This window comes from Chlorocebus sabaeus, chromosome 12 (genome assembly GCF_047675955.1).
Source record: "Chlorocebus sabaeus isolate Y175 chromosome 12, mChlSab1.0.hap1, whole genome shotgun sequence".
Taxonomy (NCBI): domain Eukaryota; kingdom Metazoa; phylum Chordata; class Mammalia; order Primates; family Cercopithecidae; genus Chlorocebus; species Chlorocebus sabaeus.
The window spans coordinates 4004948-4028510 of NC_132915.1; the positions used below are offsets into that span (position 1 = coordinate 4004948).

The 23563-nt window shown below is 42.7% G+C and overlaps 1 protein-coding gene and 1 pseudogene across 7 annotated transcripts in view; one reads left to right on the top strand and one right to left on the bottom strand.

Moving 5' to 3' along the window:
• Positions 1 to 1155: 1155 nt before the first annotated feature.
• ZNF169 (zinc finger protein 169) overlaps positions 1156 to 23563 on the bottom strand; it is a 133263-nt gene continuing 110855 nt past the window's right edge. For 6 of the 7 annotated variants that reach the window (XM_073021433.1, XM_073021435.1, XM_007969816.3 and 3 more), the window contains 3 exons: positions 17811 to 17937; positions 17215 to 17310; positions 1156 to 11062 (listed from right to left, as the gene is read on the bottom strand). In XM_073021433.1, coding sequence (XP_072877534.1) covers positions 9756 to 11062; positions 17215 to 17310; positions 17811 to 17937 — 1530 coding nt within the window. In that variant the 3' untranslated portion in view covers positions 1156 to 9755. The remainder of the gene's footprint in view (positions 11063 to 17214; positions 17311 to 17810; positions 17938 to 23563) is intronic. The other variant, XM_073021434.1, reaches the window with a different exon arrangement.
• LOC103219787 (non-selective voltage-gated ion channel VDAC1 pseudogene) lies at positions 21700 to 22546 on the top strand (annotated as a pseudogene).

Below are 23563 nucleotides of genomic sequence, written 5' to 3' on the forward strand. Positions count from 1 at the left end.
AACCACAGATCCTGTAGTCATTTAAGAGATAATAAAATAACATACTAACAACTATATGCACACTCCTATTAAAAACTAACATGGGCCGGCCAGGTGCAGCGGCTCACGCCTGTAATCCCAGCACTTTGGGAGGCCAAGGTGAGTGAATCACTTGAGGTGAGTAGTTTGAGACCAGCCTGACCGACATGGTGAAACACTGTCTCTACTAAAAATACAACATTAACTGGGCATGGTGGTGCATGCCTGTAATCCCAGCTACTCGGGAGGCTGAGACAGGAGAATCGCTTGAACCCGGAAGGTGGAGGTTGCGGTGAGCTGAGATTGTGCCATTGCATTCCTGCCAGATTATGACTATAGTCCTAGCTACCTGGGAGGCTGAGGTGGGAAAATTGCTCCAGCTGGGGAGGTAGAGGCTGCAGTGAGCCATGATTGTTCCACTGCACTCCAGCCTTGGTAACAGAGCAAGACCCTATCCCGTCCAAAAAAAAAAAAAAAAATTTACATATTTTAAAATTATCTTCCTAAAATATTTGTTCTTTTTTTTTTTTTTGAAACAGACACTCTCTCTGTCATCCAGGCTGGAGTGCAGTGCTGTGATCTCAGCTCACCACAACCTCCACCTCCTGAAGTGGCGGCCTCAGCTTCCCAAAGTGCTGGGATTACAGGCACGAGCCACTGCACCCAGTCAAATACTTGTTACCAAAGTGTTGGGATTACAGGCACGAGCCACCGCACCCAGTCAAATACTTGTTAATTGCTAATGTGGTTTTAATATTGTGTTCACAAATTCTTTGATAATCCCTTCCCCAGGAGATACAGCTTAATTTCCCTCCCTTGGCATATGGGCTAGAAGTGGTGACTACTAAAAATAAGAGTATGGGAAGAGAAAAATGATAACTTTATGGTGGCGAAACCTGTCAGGCTTCACCCTCACCATGTGATCAAGGTTAACATCACCAGAAAAGTCATGCTGGTATCATGTACCCCTTGAAAAAATACAATGAGGACACTTCACCTCTGTGATATTCTTCCAAAAAATCAGTAATGCCAATCTAATAAGAAAACATCAGACACGTCCAAATTGAGACATTCTATAAAGTTCCCGAGCAGTTCTCTTCAAGTGAAGGTCATGAAAAACAAAGACTGACAGACTTACAGACTGGAGGAGACTAAAGCGATGTGATCACTAAATGCCACATGGGATCCTGATGGAATCTAGATCAGAAGACATGGAATAGCGAAAACCTAGTGGAAAGTCCAAATAAAGTGTGTAGTTCAGTTAATAGTGTCGTCCCAATGTTAGTTTCCTAACTCTAGCAAATGTACCACGGTTGTGTAAGATGTTAACATTAGGAGAGAAACGTGAACTGACCAGCTGGCCCATGGCACCCTACCGTAAGAATAGACTTCACTTATTTATATATTTACGATTGACACAGACTCCTAAGTTTTTTTTCCCCCCAACGCTTTATAAGTCATTAGTATACTCAATTAGATTGATACTCAAATTGTCCCAGATTTGGCCAATGAGTGGGAGTTCCTTCAAACTGATTCTTCTGTCCTAGAGGCATATTCCATCTTTTTTTTTTTTTTTTTAAATGCATTTCCTTTTTGGCCTGACAAAGTATTTCAGGATCATCAAATCCTAGTCCTGAAAGCAGCCGCTTCTTCAGGTCATCCTGATTTTCATTACTGAAAAATGGTGTTAGAGATTAAGATCTGGATACCACCTGTGCTCACTGCTACTGGTGTGTCTGTGCTTCTTAAGTCTTTTCAGTGGACAGACCTAGAAAATGCATACGTGTGTATACACAAACATACAGATATATGCACACATACACATGCATACAAAGATGCATGTGCACATATACATGCATGGATATACACATACACATCTTTGGAATAAAATGTTCACACCAATACTTCCAATTCCAGTCCATCCTCACAGGATTCTTTTTTGTTTTCCCCATTACTCATTTGTAGGACTTTTCTTCCACAGCGAGAACCCTGGCTCTCAATAACATAGACACATGTACTCATTTGCTCAATCTTATAATGCATATAAAATAGTTTCAGGATTGCTTTGCCCATACCACTACAAAACACAAACCTACTAGAGTTTGGATTTGTTTGTAATTCTAATTCACATATAACAAACCCTGCCCAACCAAGACTGAGGGGGTCTAGTCAAACACTGCGTGCATTATTTTCCCTTCTTTCTTATACAAGAGGTAACAAACTCTATATGCTTTTTCCACTTTGCTCTTTTCAGTTAACATTTCTAAAAATCACTCCGTAACAGTTTGCTGGTATCTTCTTCATTCTTTTCACAATTACATTTGACTCCATCACGTATTATTTAATCCTTTCCTATGCTTGAATGTCCACGCAACTTCCAATATTTTGCAACTATAAATAATGCTGATAAGTAATCGTGTGCACCTGTACATTCATATCACTGAAGGTGACTTTTTTTTCCTTCTTGAGATGGAGTTTCGCTCTTGTTGCCCAGGCTGGAGTGCAATGGTGTGATCTTGGCTCACCGCAACCTCCGCCTCCTAGGTTCAGGATCTCAGCATCCTTAGTAGCTGGGATTACAGGTATGTGACACCATGCCTGATTAATTTTGTATTTTTAGTAGGGATGGGGTTTCTCCATATTGGTCAGGCTGGTCTTGAACTGCCGACCTCACCCTGGCCTCCCAACGTGTTGGGATTACAGGCGTGAGCCACCACGCCTGGACTCTTTTTTTTTCTTTTGAGACAGAATTTCCCTTTGTTGCCCAGGCTGTAATGCAGTGGCATGATCTCAGCTCACTGCAACCTCCGCCTCCCAGGTTCAAGCAATTCTCGTGCCTCAGCCTCTTGAGTAGCTGGGATTACAGGCGACCACCACCACATCTGGCTGATTTTTTGTATTTTAGTAGAGACAGGGTTTCACTATGTTGCCCAGGCTGGTCTCGAACTCCTGAGCTCAGGCAAACTGCCCATCCAGGCCTGCCAAAGTGCTAGGATTACAGACGTGAGCCACCACATGCAGCCTAGAGGTGACTCCCAAGGGATAAATTCTTAGAAGTGCACTTGCTTGCTGTGTCAACAGGTATGTGTATATATAATTAAATACTGCCAAATTTAAGTCTATAGAACTTAAAACATTTTGCATTCCCACCAACAATGTATGAAAATGCCTGTTTCTCCAGTCTCAGCCATAGAGAGTACTGTTAAGTTTTTAAATTTTTGACAATCTGATGGGTGAGAAATGGTATCTCAGTGTAGTTGTAATTTACGTTTCTCTTACCATGGGCGAAGTTGAACGTCTTTTCATATATTTATACATCTTTTGGTAAAGAGTCTGTGCATGTCTTTTGCCCAGTTTTCTATAGGATTTCTAAACTTTTCCCCCTCAATTTTTAAAACATCTACAAAGTAAGGATTAACCCCTCCTTTTTTTTTTTCTTTTTCTTTTGGAGACGGAGTTTCACTCTTGTTGCCCAGGCTGGAGTGCAATGGCATGACCTGAGCTCACTGCAACCTCTGCCTCCCTGGTTCAAGCAATTCTCCTGTCTCAGACTCCCAAGTAGCTGGGATTATAGACGGGGACAATCACGCCTGGCTAATTTTTGTATTTTTAGTAGAGACAGGGTTTCACCATGTTTGTCAGGCAAGTCTCGAACTCTTGACCTCAGGTGGTCCGCCCTCCTCAGCCTCCCAAAGTGCTGGGATTACAGGTGTGAGCCACCGCGTCCGGCCTCAGGATTAACCCTTTATCGGTGAAGTATGGTGATTTACATGTTGATAAGGATTTTTTGTAGTCATTTGTCTTTTGATGTTATGGTACACTTTGTCCATGCAAACGCTATTTGGTATTTGTAGACATTATTTATTAATCTTTTATTGGCTCTGGATTTAGAATTAGAAAGCCTCTCCGTATACCAGGTTAAAAATATATTTTTTTCACATTGAAATCTCTGACCCATTATAAATTCTCGTGTATGACGGGAGGAATGGAATTTTATTATTTTCCAAATGGCTAGTCAACGTCCCATTTATTAAAAGAGTATTTGCCACAGTCATGTGATATTCCACCTTTCGATAGGCATTTTTTAATGCATTCTGCTCTTGTTACTTTGACCTATTTATGTGCCAGTGCTATGATGTTGCTTAAATTATAGAGGCTTTGTAAAGTTTTCAAATCTGGAAGGGCTAGTCCCTCTAAAGCACTTCCTGTGCAGCAATTTTGTTGGAATTCTTTAATTTTCCATATGGATTTTAGGATTAACTTACAGTCCATGTCAATGAACAAACTCATTAAATTTTTTTTTTTTTAGACGGAGTTTCGCTCTTTTTGCCCAGGCTGGAGTGCAATGGCGTGATCTCAGCTCACCGCAACCTCCGCCTCCCAGGTTCAAGCGATTCTCCTGCCTCAGCCTCCCGAGTAGCTGGGATTACAGGCATGTGCCACCATGCCAGGCTAATTTTGTATTTTTAGTAGAGACGGGGGTTTCTCCATGTTGGTCAGGTTGGTCTTGAACTCCCGATCTCAGGTAATCCATCTGCCTCAGCCTCCCAAAGTGCTGGGATTACAGGCGTGAGCCACTGCGCCCGGTAAGAATTTTTAATGAGATTGCAAAATTTTGTAAACTACAAGGTGAGATTGACATCTTTATTATATTGAGATGTTCTCACCAAGAAAAGAGGATGCCTTTCTATTTATTGAAGTCTATTTCTGGTTTCAGTGGTGCTTTACAGTTTTCTACTTGTTGGTTTTGAACATCCTTTATTAAACTTATTCCTAAACATTTTATCTTAATCCAATGTCACCAAAATTGGAGTCACTTTTTTTTTTTTTTTTTTTGGAGACAGAGTCTCACTCTCGTTGCCCAGGCTAGAGTGCTATGGTGCAATCTCGGCTCACAGCAACCTCCACCTCCTGGGTTCAAGTGATTCTCCTGCCTCAGCCTCCCGAGTAGCTGGGATTACAGGTGCCCACCACCATGTATTTTTAGTAGAGATGGGGTTTCTCCATGTTGGTCAGGCTGGTCTTGAACTCCCGACCTCAGGTGACCCGCCTGCTTTGGACTCCCAAAGTGCTGGGATTAGAGGCGTGAGCCACCGCACCCGGCCTGGAGTCACTAATTTTACATTTCATTTTGTGCTGCTTTTACGTATTAACAGCCAGCTCTATTATATTCCAGAGTTCAAACGGAGTAACCCTAAAGAAGATGTTTTTGTGGTATGTTTTTTCTTTTCAAAAGGACTATAGCTGAATCTATTTTTATTTTTAATTTTTTTTTTGACACGGAGTATTGCTCTGTCACCCAGGCTGGAGTGCAGGGGCACCATCTCTGCTCACTGCAAGCTCCGCCTCCCAGGTTCACGCCATTCTCCTGCCTCAGCCTCCTGAGTACAGGCGCCCGCCACCCACACCTGGCTAATTTTCTGTATTTTTTAGTAGAGATGGGGTTTCACTATGTTAGCCAGGATGGTCTCGATCTCCTGACCTTGTGATCTGCCCACCTCGGCCTCCCAAAGTGCTGGGATTACAGGCGTAAGCCACCGTGCCCGGCCAGGCATAGATTTCTTATTTCTATAAAACACTGATATTCATTTCAGGTGTGGTTTTCTATTAACCCAATCAAATCATTCTTTTCCCCTTCTTTCATCACCATTTTTATCTAAAAGAGAGGTTTCAGATGTATCTAGCAGAGATATTTTAAAAAACAGTTCCATTTATATATATGTAAGATATATAAATATATATAGACACACACACTTTTTTTTTTTTTTTTTAAGACAGTGTCTTGCTCTTGTCACCCAGGCTGGAGTGCAATGGCACGATCTTGGCTCACTGCAATCTCCGCCTCCCGGGTTCAAGTGATTCTCCTGCCTCAGCCTCCTGAGTAGTTGGGATTACAGGTACCCACCACCATGCCCGGCTAATTTTTGTATTTTTAGTAGAGATGGGGTTTTGCCATGTTTGTCAGGCTGGTCACGAACTCCTGACCTCAAGGGATCCACTCACCTTGGCCTCCCAAAGTGTGGGGATTACAGGAGTGCGCCACTGCGCCGGGCCTGTTTTTTATTTATATATCATTTATCAGGTCCATTTTGGGTGAATGGCCATAGAAACTTCCATTATGGAAAAACACTTTCAAGTAAAAGGTCAATATACATGCTGGAATGGTTATTCTTTCTATTTATATTCTCGGTAGAAATTTTTAAACTGCTGGCATGAAATGACCCCACACCACACATACACGTGCATACACACACACACACACACACACACACACCCTGCTTCCCTTGTGACTTCAGCTCTGGCCACTGGATAACTCACTGAGGCAAAATGGCTTCAGTGAAAATGTATTGATAAGGGCTGTCCCCAGTGGTCTCAAGGCATCCCCACCAAAGCTAAGCTAACCCAAAGACCATCTCCAGCTGAGATGCTGGGTCAGTGACCCCCATCTGTCATTCTTCTTTCATCTATCCTCCCAAGGCGAATTCTCCCAAACTAAAATCTCTTTCTTTTCATTCTGGTGAAAAACCCCTCTGAGCCAGCAGTGGCTCGAAGCACTGAGGAGACTGGCCATGCAGTAAACACTTGGTGCTGAAGGAACAGGGCCAGGGCCAGTCTTGATGCAGGCATTTGGGCTAGATTGGGGATCTAGGGCATTTGGGCTAGATTGGGGATCTGTTCATTGGGGGTCAAGGAACAGGAGGGACTATAGCTAAAGGGGCAGTGTCTTGGGCTGGATAGAAGGGTGGGTGGCTTCAGAGTCTTAGCTTCTGACTGGAGTTTTAAGGAAAGTTGTGGCTGACGGGCTGGATCACTGGCACGCAGGCATAGCTAACATGACAGGGATGTGAATAAATGCCCTTCAATCTGGAGTCAGGGAAGTTGAGCTTGTGGCCAGCATCTCTCATCACAGACACTGGAAGACTTAGGAAGAGGTGAGGTTGAATACCATAATATCCCCGTCCCATAGGACAGTAGTCTAGAATAAATACGCAGAGTAATTCCTCCATGTCTCCGAAGAGGTTGAATGCCTTGGGGCTCTCCTAAAAGTATCAGTGAATGAGGTACATAGCCAGGTATGCAGCTTTGTAGAGAAGCAGTTTATTAAAACAAAAGACCATAAAATACAAAGGACAGCTGTGCAGAAAGTAAAGCATAAACCAACTATCTCATGATCAATGAAGGAAAGCAACTCTTTTTTCTCCATTCCATATCAGGAAAGTGGAACATCTATCATTGGTTTCTGCCATCTTCACACTTATGGAGAAAGGAAAGGAATGGTCAGGAGAGCACTCTGTGGCAGGTGCTCATGGCTAGACACGAATTTTGGAAGTCCAGAAGTCAGAGTGTTATGGACTAAATTGTGTCCCTCCCCACCGCAATTCATATGTTGGAGCCCTAATCCCCAATGTAACTGTTTTTGCATACAGGACATTTAAAGTTGTAATTAAGGTTAAAATGAGGTCTTTAGGGTGTTGCCCTAATCCACTATCACTGGTGTCCTTTTAACGAGAGACATCAGGAAAGTGTGTGTACAAAGAATAAGCTATGTGACACCACAGAGGGAAGGCAGCCATCTGCAGGCCAAGGAGAGAGGCCTTAGTAGAAACCAAACCTGTCAACACCCCATTCTAGGACTTCCAGTTTCCTGACCTGTGAGAAGCTAAAGGTTCTATTGTTTAAGGCACCGAGTCTGTTGTTTTCTTATGTTAGCCCTAGCAAATTAATACAGATTTTGGTACTGTGATAGGGATGCTTTGTAACCTAAAATGTGGAAGTGGCTTGGAACTGGGTTCTTGGTAGAAAGAAGCTACAAGAGTTTTGAGGCACATGTTAGGAAAAGCCTGGATGACCTTTAAAACACTGTTGGTAGGAATGTAGATGTTAAAGGTTCTGGGCTGGGTGTGGTGGCTCACACTTTGAGAGGGCAAAGCAGGAGGATCATTTGAGGCCAGGTGTATGAGACCAGCCTAAGCAACATAGCAAAAACCCGTATCTACAAAATTTGTTTTTTTTTTTTTCTTTAAGGTGATTGCGGTGAGGTCTCAGACAGAAATGAGGAATGGGTAACGGGAAACTGGAATCCTTGCAAAGGACTTGCCCAAATTGCATTCTAGTGTTTTGTGGAGTATAGAAATTGTGAGTGAGGCAGTGCAGAATATTCAGGTGATATTTCTACACAAAGTGATGCAAGTGGAGCCTGTCTTCTCCTTGCTGCTTATAGTAAAATGTGAGAGGAGAAAGATAAATTGAAGGAACTGTTAAGCAAAAAAGAACCAGTACTTAAAGATTTGGAAAATTCTCAGCCTGTCCGCATTACAAAAAATGAGAAAGTATGTTCTCGAAAGAACACTAGGGTGTGGCTGGACAACCATGTGATAAAGAGATTGGTATAGGTCTGAATGGAACCAGTTAACCATCTCACCAGAAATGCTGCCAGCTTGAACTGAATAGAGAAAGACACAGGACAAATGAAGGCAGGCTGTTGGACTTCTGGGATTCTACAGGAAGGTACAAGAAAAGGGAAGAATGTGATTCTCAAAGGTTCTAATGGGTCCAGAGAGTACAGGGCTAGAGGGCAAGTGTGTCTCCTTCTCAATTTCAGTGGGCCAGGAGCCACTGCCCAGGGCCAAGGAAGCGACACTGCAGCTCCCGTGAGCCCAAAAACTAGGGCTGCAGTGTTTTAAAGGTCATCCAGGCTTTTCCTAACATGTGCCTCAAAACTCTTGTAGCTTCTTTCTACCAAGAACCCAGTTCCGAGCCACTTCCACATTTTAGGTTACAAAGCATCCCTATCACAGTACCAAAATCCAGCTGGCCCACAGGGCAGAGCACTGAGCCAAAGGGGATTCTTCTCAAGACTTAAAATCTAATGGAAGTTGCCTTGCCAGGTTTGAGACTTGCTGAGGATCCATCATTCTTCATTTCTTTCTCATGTCTCTCCTTTGGAATGGGGAAGTTCAGCCTCTGCTTGTCCCACCATTGTATAATATTTTGGAAGCAGATAATCTGTCTGGTTTCACAGGATCACAGCTGGAGAATTTTGCCTAAGGATGAATTGTACCTAAAGTCTCATTCACGCTTGGTTTAGATGATATTTAAATGAGATTTTGGATCTAGAGTTGAAGTTGAAATGGGTAAAGAATTTTGGGACTGTTGGGATCCTGTGAATGTATTTTGTATGTTTGAAGGACCTGAACTTTGGTAGTGGAGTGTTATAGGCTAAATTGGGTTTCCCAGAAATTCATGTTGAAGTCCCAACCCTGTAGTGTGACTGTGTCTGGAGATAGCGCCTTTAAGAAGGTTATGAAGGTTAAATGAGGCCATATGGCTGTGGCTCTATCCAGAATGACTAGTATCCCTACAAGAGGAGGAAGCCACACCAGAAAAGCATACACACAGAAAAAAGGCCTCGTGAGGATGTGGCCAGAAAGCAGCCATCCGCAAGCCAAGCAGAGAGGCTTTAGCAGCAGCCAAACCTACCAATACCTTCATCTGGGACTTCCTGCCTCCATAAATATGAAAATAGAGTTCTGTTGTTAAAGTCACCCAACCCGGGGTACCTTGTCATAGAATCCCTAGCAAGCCAAGACAAATTGTGAATATGGAAGGTAAACCAAAATTCAACTATCTCATGATCAATGAAAGAAAGCAACATTTTCTTTTTCCATCCCATTTCAGGAAACTGAAGCATTTACTGGTGATTTCTGCCAGCTTCACACTCACGAGGAAAGGAAAGGTCAGAAGATCTCTTGGGGTAGGAGCTGATGACCAGACTTGGTCCTCCTATGTCTATTCAAGTGAGACTTCTGGCTAAAGCCACGTCCACACTCCCTGCAGACATACGGCTTCTCCCCAGAATGGGTCCGCTGATGCCGGATGAGGGCAGACTTAAAGCCGAAGCCGCGCCCACATTCATCGCAAACACAGGGCTTTTCTCCCGAGTGTGTCCTTCGGTCAGAGATAAGGTGTGACTTCTGGCCAAGTCCTTGCCCACACACCCTGTCAACATAAAGCTCCTCCTCTGAGTGTGTCCTCTGGTGTCGGGTGAGGAGCCACTTAAAGCCAAAGGCGCGCCCACACTCGGGGCACAGATAAGGCTTCTCCTCGGTGTGTGTCCTCTGGTGTCTGATGAGGGCGACCTTCTGCCCAAAGCCACGCTCACAATCAGGGCACAGGTAGGGCTTCTCCCCTGTGTGTGTCCTCTGGTGTCCAATGAGGGTGACCTTCTGGCTGAAACCCCGCCCACACTGGGGGCACAGGTAAGGCTTCTCCCCTGTGTGTGTCCTCTGGTGTACAATGAGGGCTGCCTTCTGGCGAAAGTCTCGCCCACACTCCTGACATACAAAGGGCCTCTCCCCGGAGTGAATCCTCCTGTGATTAGTGAGGGAGGATGTATACGTGAAGTGTCGCCCACATTCCCTGCACACATATGGCTTCTCCCCCGAGTGCTTCCTCTGGTGTATGGAGAGGGAGGCCTTCCGGCTAAACCGACGCCCACACTTTGGACACAGGTATGGCTTCTCCCTGGTGTGTGTCCTCTGGTGCTTGATAAGGTCTGATCCCTGGCAAAAGCCTCTCCCACATTCAGGGCACACATGATGCTTCTGGTGGCTGAACAGGCTTGACTTTTTGCTAAGTCCCAGTCTATAGTTTCCACGTATGACTGCTCCAGATTCTGAGGTGTCTACTCCCTTCAACATTGTGTCTGACCCCCCAGGACTCATCCTCTGGGCCAGGCGAAGGTCTATTCCTCCTTGTGTGTTCCCTTCCAACCATTCTACTAGGTCACCTTGATGTGGGCTGAAGAATGTCCTAGAAATTCTGCTTGGCCTCTTTCTTAATGAGGTGTCGAGGCCTTCTGTCTCTCCACTTTCTCCTTTTTCACTAGAGCATCTTGGAGCTTCTAGTTGGAAGTCACTTCCTGCAGATGAGCTTGGGAAGATCTGTGTGGGATGACCACTTAGTGCATATGGTCTGAGGAGCTGCGAGCTAGAAAAGGCCACCAGGTGGGGAAGACTGGGCTGGAATTCTGTCCTAGGCTCTGCTAGAGAGAAAGTCTCGGTCAGAATCACCACAGGTGCCTGTGGATTGCAATACCTGCCCAGCAGTTTTCTTCAGATGTTCACAACAAAGACCTATCTTCCAACCCACAAGGGCACATTACATGCTCTATTGCAGCACAGAAAACCCACACTACAAATTAGTCCTATCAGCCAAACCAGAAAGTTCAAAAAAGCATCACAGGCAGCTTCAGCTCTATAAACTGCTGCAAGTAGAGTTACACATTGATTTTCCTTTCTTGGGCGCTGCTCTCTTGCTTCTGCTCCAGCTCACGCCTATGAAACCTTGCCTGAGAAACATTTGTTTGGCCTGCTGTTTATGCAAGAGCCAAGAACTTGGTGTCTGAGCTGCGGTAAGTAACAGACTGATTAAGATCCTGAAGATGCTATAAATAAGATCTAAACATCTGAACGGGAGCCATATTTTGGGCTTCCTTGACTGTGGCGACTCAAGTAAGGGGCACCCACGAATCAGATAAGCTGCAGCAAGAGATACTGGTTCCTGTGTGGAACAGGCTTTAGGCCAGGGAGCTTCCATAGCAGCCTGATGTGAGCTGTCTCCTGAACTGCTGCATGGACACTCTTAAGTCCTCTTGAAGAAGAGGAATCCCTGATGCTGCCCTCCTGGCAAACGAGGGTGCTATCCTCTAGCCTCTGGGCAGACTGCGGCCAAGTATATTCTCCGAATAGCATTGCACAACACTGCGTACACTGTTTTGCTCAACAATCCAGGATTTTTTAAAAATCTGGCGAATTACGGAGAAATTCAGCGTTTGAAGGTTAGTAATAGATGACTTATTAGCATAAAGATGTTTCAGGGATTATACATATTTTGGCTTAAGCATATTCTTATCCAAAACTGTTAAAACTATATAAATTGACTTTTTCAAAAAATTTTGTTTCTAGGTTTAAATAGGCTGCCAATTGGAGATAATACTAATTCCCATGATGGTATAAATTAAACGCTCTGGAAATTGGCAGTGCTTTCAGCTTCCATAAGTTGATACCATAACTCCTAGGTAATTATGGACTAAGTTCTTTTTTTTTTTTTTTTTTTGAGACAGAGTCTCACTCTGTCACCCAGGCTGGAGTGTAGTGGCGCTATCTCAGCTCACTGCAACCTCCACCTCCTGGGTTCAAGCAATTCTCCCACCACAGTCTCCCGAGAAGCTGGGATTACAGGCGCACCCACCACGCCTGGCTAATTTTTTGTATTTTTAGTCGTAATAGGGTCTCACGATGTTGGCCAGGCTGGTCTCAAACTCCTGACCTCAAGTGATCCGCCCACCTTGGCCTCCCAAAGTGCTGGGATTACAGGCGTTAGCCACCGCACCCAGCCCCTGGAACAAATTTTTAAGAGCATTGATCAGAAATGTACCCTGCAAGTAGCAACCCATAGCAAGAAACTGAATCAGGGTTTTGAGTGCCCTATCAGAACAGAAGTGAAGAATTTAATGGAATTAAACTATTTAACAGAAGACCCTTGGTTCAAGGCAGACGATTATAAATAGAATACTGATTTATATGTTATTCCATTTGTTAACTATTTTTAATCACAAAATATGTATTTCTTATTTTTGACCATACTATTCCTAAGAAAAACTCCTTGTATCGTTGATTAGAGTCAGTAAGATCATATCTGCAAGAGCGAACTTAAGCAGCTTTAGGGATTGCCATTCACAGTCCATCTGGAATACAGAGAAGGTCCTTTGTATTAAAATATTCCAGTGGAAAAAGATGTGAGTTTTGCAAGATTACAGCATGCAAAAATCACTACACATAAATCCATTTTATTTCTATGTACCATCAATAAACAACTGAAAATTGACACTTAAAAATAGCATAAAAAAATACAATACTTAGGGGCAAATCTGACAAGAGATATGTAAGGCCTGTATACTAGAAATGACAAAACAATGCCGACAAAAATGAAAGAAGTCTCATGTAAATGGAGAGCCACACTGTGTTCACGTACGGTAAGACACAGTATTATTTACATGTAAGTTCTCCACAAATTGATACAGATTCAACTCGATCCCAATCCAAATCTCAGCAGGCATTTTTGATAAAAACTGACAAGCTGATTCTAAAATTCATATGAAAAAAAAAGAATAACAAAAAGAACTTGCAAAAAAAAAAAGCAAAGATGGAGGATATTTTATTTTATTTTGAGATGGAGTCTCGTTGCACTTTGCCTGAGCTGGAGTGCAATAGTGCGATCTCGGCTCACTGCAACCTCCGCCACCCGAGTTCACACGATTCTCCTGCCTCAGCCTCCCGAGTAGCTGCGATTAGAGGTGCACACCACCACACTCAACTAATTTTTTTTGTATTTTTAGTAGAGAAGGGGTTTCACTATGCTGGCCAGACTAGTCTTGAACTCCTGAGCTTGTGATCCGCCTGCCTCGGCTTCCCAAAGAAGATGGAGGATTTACAGTGAGTTCAAGACCTAATAAACCTACAGTAATCGAGACACTAACAGAGGAGTAGAAAAAAATATAAAGTCCAGGTATAGACCTATCATATATGGTCAACTGATTTTCCACAAAAGTACATAGGAAATTCAGTAAAGAAAGGGTAGTCTTTTCAATAAATGGTGCTGGAAAAATTGGATATTTGTATGCCCTTCCTGCCCTAAAAAAGGGGAGGCCTGAATTTATGTACATTTTTATATTTACTCAAAATAGGTGTATAGACCTAAATGTAATTAAAAATTATAAAATTACTAAAAGAAAAAAATGAGAACCTTTTTGACCTTAGTTTAGACTAAAATTTCTTAAATATACTACCAAAACTGTAATTCATAAGAGAAAAAATTGAAAACTGGATTTCATCCCAGTTAAAAATTTCTCTTTGAAAGGCACTAGTAAGATTATAAAAAGTAAACCACAGAAAAAATGTTTGTAAATCATATATCTGATAATGGACTTCTATATAGAATATCTGAAGAACTCTCAAACTCAATAATACAAAAATAAGAAACCACATTTTTAAATGGGCAAAAGATGTGAAAACACACTTCTCTAAAGAAGATATAAGATGGCAAATAAGTGCATGAAGATACTCAACGTCATCAGTCATTAAGAAAATGTCAAAACCACAGTAAGATGCCACTCACTACACAGCTATAAGAACGTCTGAAATTAATACAATAACCAAGCCAAGTTTCGACAGACGCGGAACACCTGGAGCTCTGATACACTGCACTGCCGTGGGAATGCGAAAAGGAGCAGCCACTTTGGAAAGCAGTTTGTGAGTTTCTTCAAAAGTTAAATATAGATTGTATCCATCATCATACAACCCAGCCATTCCAGTCCCAGGTATTTATTCAACAGAAATGAAAGCATTATATTCACACGAAAACTTGCAAGCTTAAAACAGCTTTATTTATATTTGTCAAAAATGAAAACCCAAATATCTTTCCATAGGTCAGTATTAAAATGTGACCTAGCCATATAAAGGAATACTCAGCAATAAAAATTAATAAACTATTGATACACACATCATAGATAAAATTCAAAATAATTATGCTGAGTGAAGAAACCAGTTGTATAATCCAGTTACACAAATTCTAGAAAATGCAGACAAATTTATAATTATAGAAAGCTGATCAGTGGTTGCCCAGGTACAGGGGAGGACAGGAAGGAGTGGGAGGTAGGATTACAGTGAGGCAAAAGAAAACTTTCAAGGATGACAGACATGCTTGTTACCTTAGTTGTGGCAGTGGTTTCATGCATGTATACATATACCAAAACTAACCAAATTTTACACCTAAATAAGTGTAGTTTATTATACCTTAAAAACACATCTTATACCTTAATTACTGTATCTTAATAACATTTTTATCATTATTTTACTTTTTTTTTTGAGACACAGTCTCACTCTGTAGCTTAGGCTGGAGTACAGTGGTGTGATCTCAGTTCATTGCAACCTTCGCCTCCCAGGTTCAAGCGATTCTCACTCCTCAGCCATCTGAGTAGCTGGTATTACAGGCATGCGCCACCAGGCTCGGCTAATTTTCGTGTTTTTAGTAGAGACAGGATTTCGCCATGTTGGCCAGGCTAGTCTCAAACTCCTGGCCTCAGGTGAGGCCACCTCAACCCACCTCAGCCTCCCAAAGTCTGGGATTACAGGCGTGAGCCACTGTGCCCAGCCCATTTTCATATAATGAAATTTTTTCAGAAAGATAAAAGCACTCAGTTGCTACATAGTGTAACACCAGCTATATAGTTATATTTAAAAGCAAAAAACAAAACAAAAATAAAATGCCAGGAAACCATGAAAATAAACAAGAAGATAAAGCAGGCAAAAATTAATTTCTATCTCCCAGCATTCATATAAAATTAATTCTAGTTAAAGACCTAAATGTTTCCATAATTTGGGATTTCTACAAATCAATAACAAAAAGAATAAACCCACTGAAAAGTAGGCAAATACCTTGAATGGTCAAATCACAGATGGGGAACCAGGAAGGGCCAAGCAACATACGAAAAGATGCTCATGCTCACTAGTAAGCAACTTAAAAACCCGTCTGAGATTTCACTTCCAGCTGAATAGATGGATAAAACATGAGGTCTGACAATCCCAAATATTGGTGAGGATGTGCAACAAGAATTCTCATAGACTCCTGCTGGGAGCATAAGCTGCCATGCCTACTTCAGAACACAAGTTGGCATAACTTATGTAAGTTGAGGCTATGCATGTCTATGAACTAGCTACTACACACCTAGGTATATATCTTTTTTCTTTCTTTCTTTCTTTCTGAGATGGAGTCTCGCTCTGTCAACCAGGCTGAAGTGCAATGGTGCAATCTCAGCTCACTGCAACGTCCACCTCCCAGATTCAAGAAATTCTCCTGCCTCAGCCTCCTGAGTAGCTGGGATTACAGGCATGCACCACCATGCCCGGCTAACTTTTCTATTTTTAGTAGAGATGGGGTTTCACCATGTTGGCCAGGCTGGTCTCAAACTCCTGACCTTGTGATCCACCTGCCTCAGCCTCCCAAAGTGCTGGGATTACAGGCGTGAGCCACCGAACCCAGCTGGTATATATCTTAAGAGAAACTCTTGCACGTGTTCCCAAGGAGGCATACATGAATACAGAGCAAGATTATTTCATAGTCAAAAGGTTGGAAACAACTTAATAATATTATGTGCAGAGAAGTTTACAGACATGCAAAACAACACCCTATACGAATGAAGAACCCATTGGATGGAATAAAAGGATAAAGGCAGTCATGGAATGCTAACTCAGAAAACAGGCGGAGGAACAGGACACAATCAGGAAAAGTATGGGGCTATTACCTGGCTTTATAACATGCTATCTCTTAGGCTACACGGCTGCCCCAACCCTACTCATTGTACAGTTTTTCACACCTTGCTGTGATCTTAAATAATCTATGATAAAAGAAATAGAGTTATGAGAATTTACAGGATAGAAATGATGCACAAAAAACCTACCAGGTTAAGAATAGAAACTGGCTGGGCGCGGTGGCTCACGCCTGTAATCCCAACACTTTGGGAGGCCAAAGCAGATGGATTGCCTGAGCTCAGGAGTTCGAGACCAGCCTGACCAATATGGTAAAACCCCATCTCTACTAAAAATACAAAAAAATTTAGCTGGGCATGATGGTGGGCACCTGTAGTCCCAGCTACTCGGGAAGCTGGGGCAGAAGAATCACTTGAACCCAGGAGGTGGAGGTTGCAGTGAGCTGAGATCCTGCCATTGCACTCCAGCCTGGGTGACAGAGCAAGACTCTGTCTCAAAAAAACCAAAAAAACAAAAAAACAAAAAAACAGGGGCAGAGGACTTAGTCTCAAAGGACAGGTACTGTTTTGAAGATCACACCAACCACATGAGCCCAAGAATGGAGAAATCCTGAATGTGCTCGAGACAGGAAGCCAAGGGAGGAGTGAGGCTCCCTGATGGAGGAAGGAGATGGAATGCCAGGGGTGCCCTCTCCTGGGGGGAGGCACACAGTGTGGAAGGCAGGCAGTGCCATGCAGCCTTTACCAGCGGCCTAGGAGGCCTGAAGAAGAAGAACTTCCTCCTAGCACTTCAAAAACAGCCCCTCCTTCCTTACCTGCTGAGCTCCTCACTGCCCTGCACCCTCACCTGCCCAGGGTTCCCCACTCACCTGGACAAAGGTCCAGAAGATGTTCGTTCTCCTCTCTCCAAGGTTCGTTCCCTTGCTCCAGCTGTTCAATGAGTTTTGGTTTGGAAAATGCAATTCCTACTCACAGAAAAAAAAAAAAAAACAAGGTGATCTTGAGTTAGTGGTTTAAGAGGCTATCTCAGAACTCAGAGCCAACCCAGGAATGCAATAAACCCAGAAGGTGATAGGGAGGTGCAGGGGAGGAGTAAACAATGAATGCTGAGACAGGATGAATACAGGGAGGGGATCCTAGACCTAAAAGCAATATGTTGATTCTACCCTGTGCTTGAGTCAATAAGAATATTCCTCCTTTTGAAGGAAGATAATCTTAGAGGAGGAGCCCAGCCAAGGTAAATAGGCCTGAAATGCAGTGTCAGACACGTGCTCACAGCACACACACACACACACACACACACACACACACGCACACATAAAACTGCTCTACTAAAGTCAGGCATTCTCTGGGGGAACAGGGGAAAAAACTGTTTTTCTTTCTGAGTCAGAAGCATGGCAGCTGCTATGTAAGAGATTAAAATGCCCACAAGCAGAATCTGAAACCTTAAACAGGCCAGTCTTACCCAGGGAGACCAGATGGCTGTAGTTCTCCAGCATCACCTCCCTGTACAGGGTCCTCTGAGCAGAACTCAATAGCTTCCACTCCTTCTGGGTGAAGGCCACAGCCACATCCCGGAAGGCCATCAATGCCTGTAACACAAACATTGTTAACAGCCAGCCATGCCCACTAACCCCAACTTAAGCCACTAACCATAGTCAAGGCAAAAAGAAAGCAGTCCTAGAGCACCCAAGTGAGATTTATAGATCCTGCTTTTAACCTGAAACCTGGTTCCATATGTTCAAGACTATTAATCCCCTCCATACACTGATGCTGGTTCTCTTCCTGGGCTCTCTGTTGTACTGATCGAACACACAAGTTTGATTATCGCGGCTACACAGCAGGACTTGAAATCAGATAAACCAATTCCTCTCACTTTGTTCTTCATGTTAGAAGTTGATTTAGCTATTTTAAAACAGCCTGTGCCTGTGCCTTTCTATGCAAATTTTACAATAATCTTGTCTATATCTCCAAAAGCCCTTGCTGAAATTTTGATAGGATTCCCATTAAACCTGTATATCAGTTTGGTGAGAACTTACATCTCTACTATGTTGGATCTTCAAATTCATAAACCCAGTATGTCTCTCCATTTGTTTAGACAGTCTATGATTTATTTCATCAACATTTTGTGATTTTCTGCAAACAGACCCTACACATTTTGTTAGATTTACACCTAAGAATTTCTTCAGCTTTCTTCTTTTTTTTAGTAATTTTAATGGTATTGTATTTTAACTTCAGTGACCGTATGTTCACGCTATGACATATGATACAACTGTTTGTCTGTTTTATCTTCTACATGGCAACTGGACTAAACTTACTTAGCTTTAAAAGCTTTTTTTCCTTTCATTCCTTGAGATTTTCTACATAGACAATCATGTCCTCTGAAAATAGGAACAGTTTCATTTCTTTGCTAATGTGGTTAGAACTTCCAGGGCTATGCTGAATGAGAGTGGTAAGAACAGATACAACCTTGGTTTGTTCCCAATTGTGGAAGGAAAGCATTTAATCTTTCACCATTAAGAATACTGTTCTGGCCAGATGCAGTGGCTCACATCTGTAATCCCAGCACTTTGAGAGGCCAAGGCGGGTGGATCACGAGGTCAGGAGTTCAAGACCGGCCTGGCCAAGATGGTGAAACACCATCTCTATTAAAAATACAAAACTTAGCTGGGTGTGGTGGTGAGCACCTGTAGTCCCAGCTACTTGGGAGGCTGAGGCAGAGAATTGCTTGAACCTGGGAGGCAGAGGTTGCAGTGAGCCGAGATTACACCACTACACTCCAGCCTGGGCAACAGAGCAAAACTCCATCTCAAAAAAAAAAAAAAAAAAAAAAAAGAATACTGTTCCATAGACCAGAATCAGAGTAGATGTTTAACAAAAGTTTTAATTAAAAATAAATTAAATACAAAATAAATGCTGTTCCACAAACAGGATAACTACTACCAGAAAAAAGAAAAACATATTTTTGTGGGGTGTGGAGAAATTGGAAACTTGCACATTGCCAATGGGAATGTAAAACGATACAGTTTCTATGAAAAACAGTTTGGCAGTTCCTCAAAAAATTAAACATATAATTACCATCTGATCCAACAATTCCATTCCTAGGAATATACCCCCAAAAACTGAAAGCAGGGACTCAGATACTTGTACACCAATGTTCATAGCAGTACTGTTCACAACAGCTGGAAACAACCTGAATGTTTACCAACTGAATGAATAAAGAAAATGTGAATGAATGAAAATGAATGAACAAAGAAACTGTGGTATATACATACAATGGAGCATTTTTCAGTCTTAAAAAGGAGGGACATTCTGATGGATACTTTTATGAGATAAGCCTTGAAAATATGCCAAGTGACATAAGCCAGTCACAAAAGGACAAATATTGTATGATTCCACTTATGTGAGGTACCTAAAATAGGCAAATTCATACAGACAAAGTAAAACAGAGGTTACCAGGGACCGGGGGGAGTGGGAATGAGGAGTTATTGTTTAATGGATATACAATTTCTATGTGGGATAATGAAAACATTCTGGAAAGTGCTGATGGCTGCACAACAATGTGAATGTACTTAACGCCACTGAATTGTAAAAGGTTATAAAACAGTCAATTTTGTGTTAAGTATTACCAAAATTCTAAAAAGAATGTTAGCTGTAGATTTTTAGAAGATTCTCCTCTGTTCCTATTGTACTGACAGTTTTGTTTACAAATGGTTGTTGAATTCTGCCAAACTCCTATTGCATTAACTGATAAAATAATGAATTTTCTTCTTTAGCCTATTGATATGACCAATATTACATGATTTAAATTAGAAAAAAATGTTTTAACAAAAGAAATTTTTGCTTTATGTTGGTTTATGGCCCAGGATATGTCTATCTTTGTCTATGTTTCCAAAGGCACATGAAAAGAATATGTATTCTGTTCTTATTGGTTGGAATGTCTGCCATTTAAGTTTTATTTCTGTTTGTTCTCTGGGCTTTTTGCCTCTTTGTTTTCTTTACAACTTTCTCATGGGTTACTCAAACGTTTTTATAGTTCTGTCTTGATTTGATTTGCCTACGGTGTTTCTTAGTGTATTTCATTGTATAGCTTTTTTCTTTTTTTCTTTTTTTTTGGAGATAGTATCATTCTGTTGCTCAGGCTGGAGTGCAATGACACGATCTTGGCTCACTGCATCCTCCTCCTCCCGAGTTCACGCAATTCTTATGCCTCAGCGTCCTGAGTAGCCGGGATTACAGGCCCCCGCCACCACACCCGGCTAATTTTTGTATTTTTAGTAGAGATGGGGTTTCGTCATGTTGGCCAGGCTGGTCTTGAACTCCTGACCTCAGGTGATCCCCCTGCCTTGGCCTCCCAAAGTGCTGGGATTACAGGTGTGAGCCACCATGCCCAGCCATTGTATAGCTTTTTAAGTGGTTGCTCTAGGTGCTACATTACATACATATAGCTTATCATAATTTACTGGTGTCATCATTTTACCAGTTTGCTATTTGTTGTTTTTTTGAGGCAGGGTCTCACTCTGACACCTAGGCTGGAGAGCAGCAGCATGATCATGGCTCACTATAGCCTCAATCTCCCAGTCTACAGCAATCCTCCCACCTCAGCCTCCCAAGTTGCTGGGACCAGGTGTGCATCACCACACCTGGCTAATTTTTTTTTTTTTTCTTAGAGACGGGGTGTTACTATGTTGCCCAGGCTGGTTTCAAACTCCTGAGCTTGAGCAATCCTCCTGCCTCAGCCTCACAAAGTGCTGGCATTAGAGGATAAGCCACCACACCTGGCCCATTTTACCAGTTTGATTAATTGTACAGAACTTACCACCCATTACATCCCCTTACTCTTTCTGTTTAAAAACATAATTTTCCTAAGTATTTCCTCTATATACATTCAAATCCACATCAGATCATATGATAATCTTTGCTTCCGCCATCAACAAGTTTAGAAAATTCATGTAGAATAGCGATGCCTACTACATTTACCCTATACGTCTTCCTTACCATGTTCTTTTCTTCCTGATTGTTTCAGGGGACCCTGCTATAAAGAACTACCTGATACTGGGTAATCCATGAAAAAAAGAGGTTTAATTGACTCACAGTTTCACAGGCTGTACATGAAGCATGGAAGGGAGGCCTCAGGAAACTTACAATCATGGTGGAAGGATGAAGGAGAAGCAAGTAAATCTTCACATTGTGGCAGGAGAAAGAGCAAGCAAGAGAGGGAAGTGCTACACACTTTTAAACTATCAGATCTCGTGAGAACTCCTGATCACAAAAAGAGCATGAGGGAAATCTGCCTCCACGCCACAGCCCCTGCCACAGCTGCCTCTGAGCCTGCTGCCGCCACCTCTGAAAAGATGGCTGGGCCACCCATGTATAAGATCTTGGAAAATCTGCCAGGGATGTCTTCACCAAGGGCTATGGATTTGGCTTAATAGAACTTGATTTGAAAACAAAAGAGAAGAATGGATTGGAATTTACAAGCTCAGGCTCAGCCAACAGTGAGACCACCAAAGTGACAGGCCGTCTGGAAACCAAGTACAGATGGACTGAATATGGCCTGACATTTACAGAGAAATAGAACACTGACAACACACCAGGCACTGAGGTTACTGTGGAAGATCAGCTTTCACATGAACTGAAGGTGACTTTCAATTCATCCTTCTCACCTAACACTGGGGGAAAAAAATGCTAAAATCAAGACAGGGTACAAGCAGGAGCACATTAACCTGGGCTGAGACATGGATTTTGACATTGCTGGGCCCTCAATCCAGAGTGCTCTGGTGCTGGGTTACGAGGGCTGGCTGGCCAGCTACCAGATGAATTTTGAGAATGCAAAGTCCCGAGTGACCCAGAGCAACAGTGCAGTTGGCTACAAGACGGATGAATTCCAGTTTCACACTAAAGTGAATGATAGGACAGTTTGGCAGCTCCATTTACCAGAAGGTGACCAAGTTGGAGACTACTGTCAATCTCACCTGGACAGCAGGAAACAGTAACACTAGCTTCGGAATAGCAGCCAAGTATCAGATCGACCCCGATGCCTGCTTCTCAGCTAAAGTGAACAACTCCAGCCTGAGAGGTTTAGGATACACTCAGACCCTAAAGCCAGGTATCAAACTGACACTGTCAGCTCTCCTGGATGGCAAAAATGTCAATGCTGGTGGTCACAAGCTTGGTTGAGGACTGGAATTTCAAGCATAAATGAACACTGTATTGTTTAATTTTAAACTATTTTTGGCCGGGCACAGTGGCTCATGCCTGTAATCCCAGCACTTTGGGAGGCCGAGGCGGGCGGATCATGAGGTCAGGAAATCAAGACCATCCTGGGTAACACGGTGAAACTCCGTCTCTACTAAAAGTACAAAAAATTAGCCGGGTGTGGTGGCACGTGCCTGTAGTCCCAGCTACTCGGGAGGCTGAGGCAGGAGAATTGCTTGAACCCAGGAGGCGGAGGTTGCAGTGAACGGAGATCGCGCCACTGCACTCCAGTCTGGGTGACAGAGCGAGACTCCGTTTCTAAACAAACAAACAAACAAGCAAACAATTTTGCAGTATAGCAACCTTCAGAATTTAGTGTATCTTTTAATGTTGTATGTCTAGGATGCAAGTATTGCTACATATCATGTTAGACTCCCAAGTTAAAGATGATTCAGCTTTAAGATGTTACCCTTTCAGGGGTACAGAAGAAACCCAATTCAAAAAAGGTTCTTTCAGTGGCAGACTTGGAGGGAACATGGTGGCCCCTCTGAGATGCCAAGTTTCTTTTTTATCTAGAAATAGCTGTAAGTAGAAACTGGTCATACGTAGGTACTTTGTAAATTGATATTGAGTCAATGAATGAAATTGTGATTTACTGAGAATGGAACATTGGTTTCCCAATCCTAATTGATGAGAGGCTCATTGCTTGATTGTGTGTACAAACTCCCCTGAAAGGGACTTTTTCAGACACAGCGTCATGACCTGTTCCCACCCTAGTTCATCCTCACCTCTTTTACACCAAAAGGACTGCAGGGTGGGTTCGCTGTGTCTTTTCTGCCATTTTGGGGTGGAGAGGGTAGATGTGATGAAACCAGTAATTTAGGACTTACTCCTTCTTGTGTTGTGTTTCTTTGCCCTTGCACCAGAGTATGAAATAGCTTCCAGGAGCTCCAGCTGGAAGCTTGGAAGAGTCTGTGTGATTGTAATCACATGGTGACAACACTCAGAATCTAAACTGGA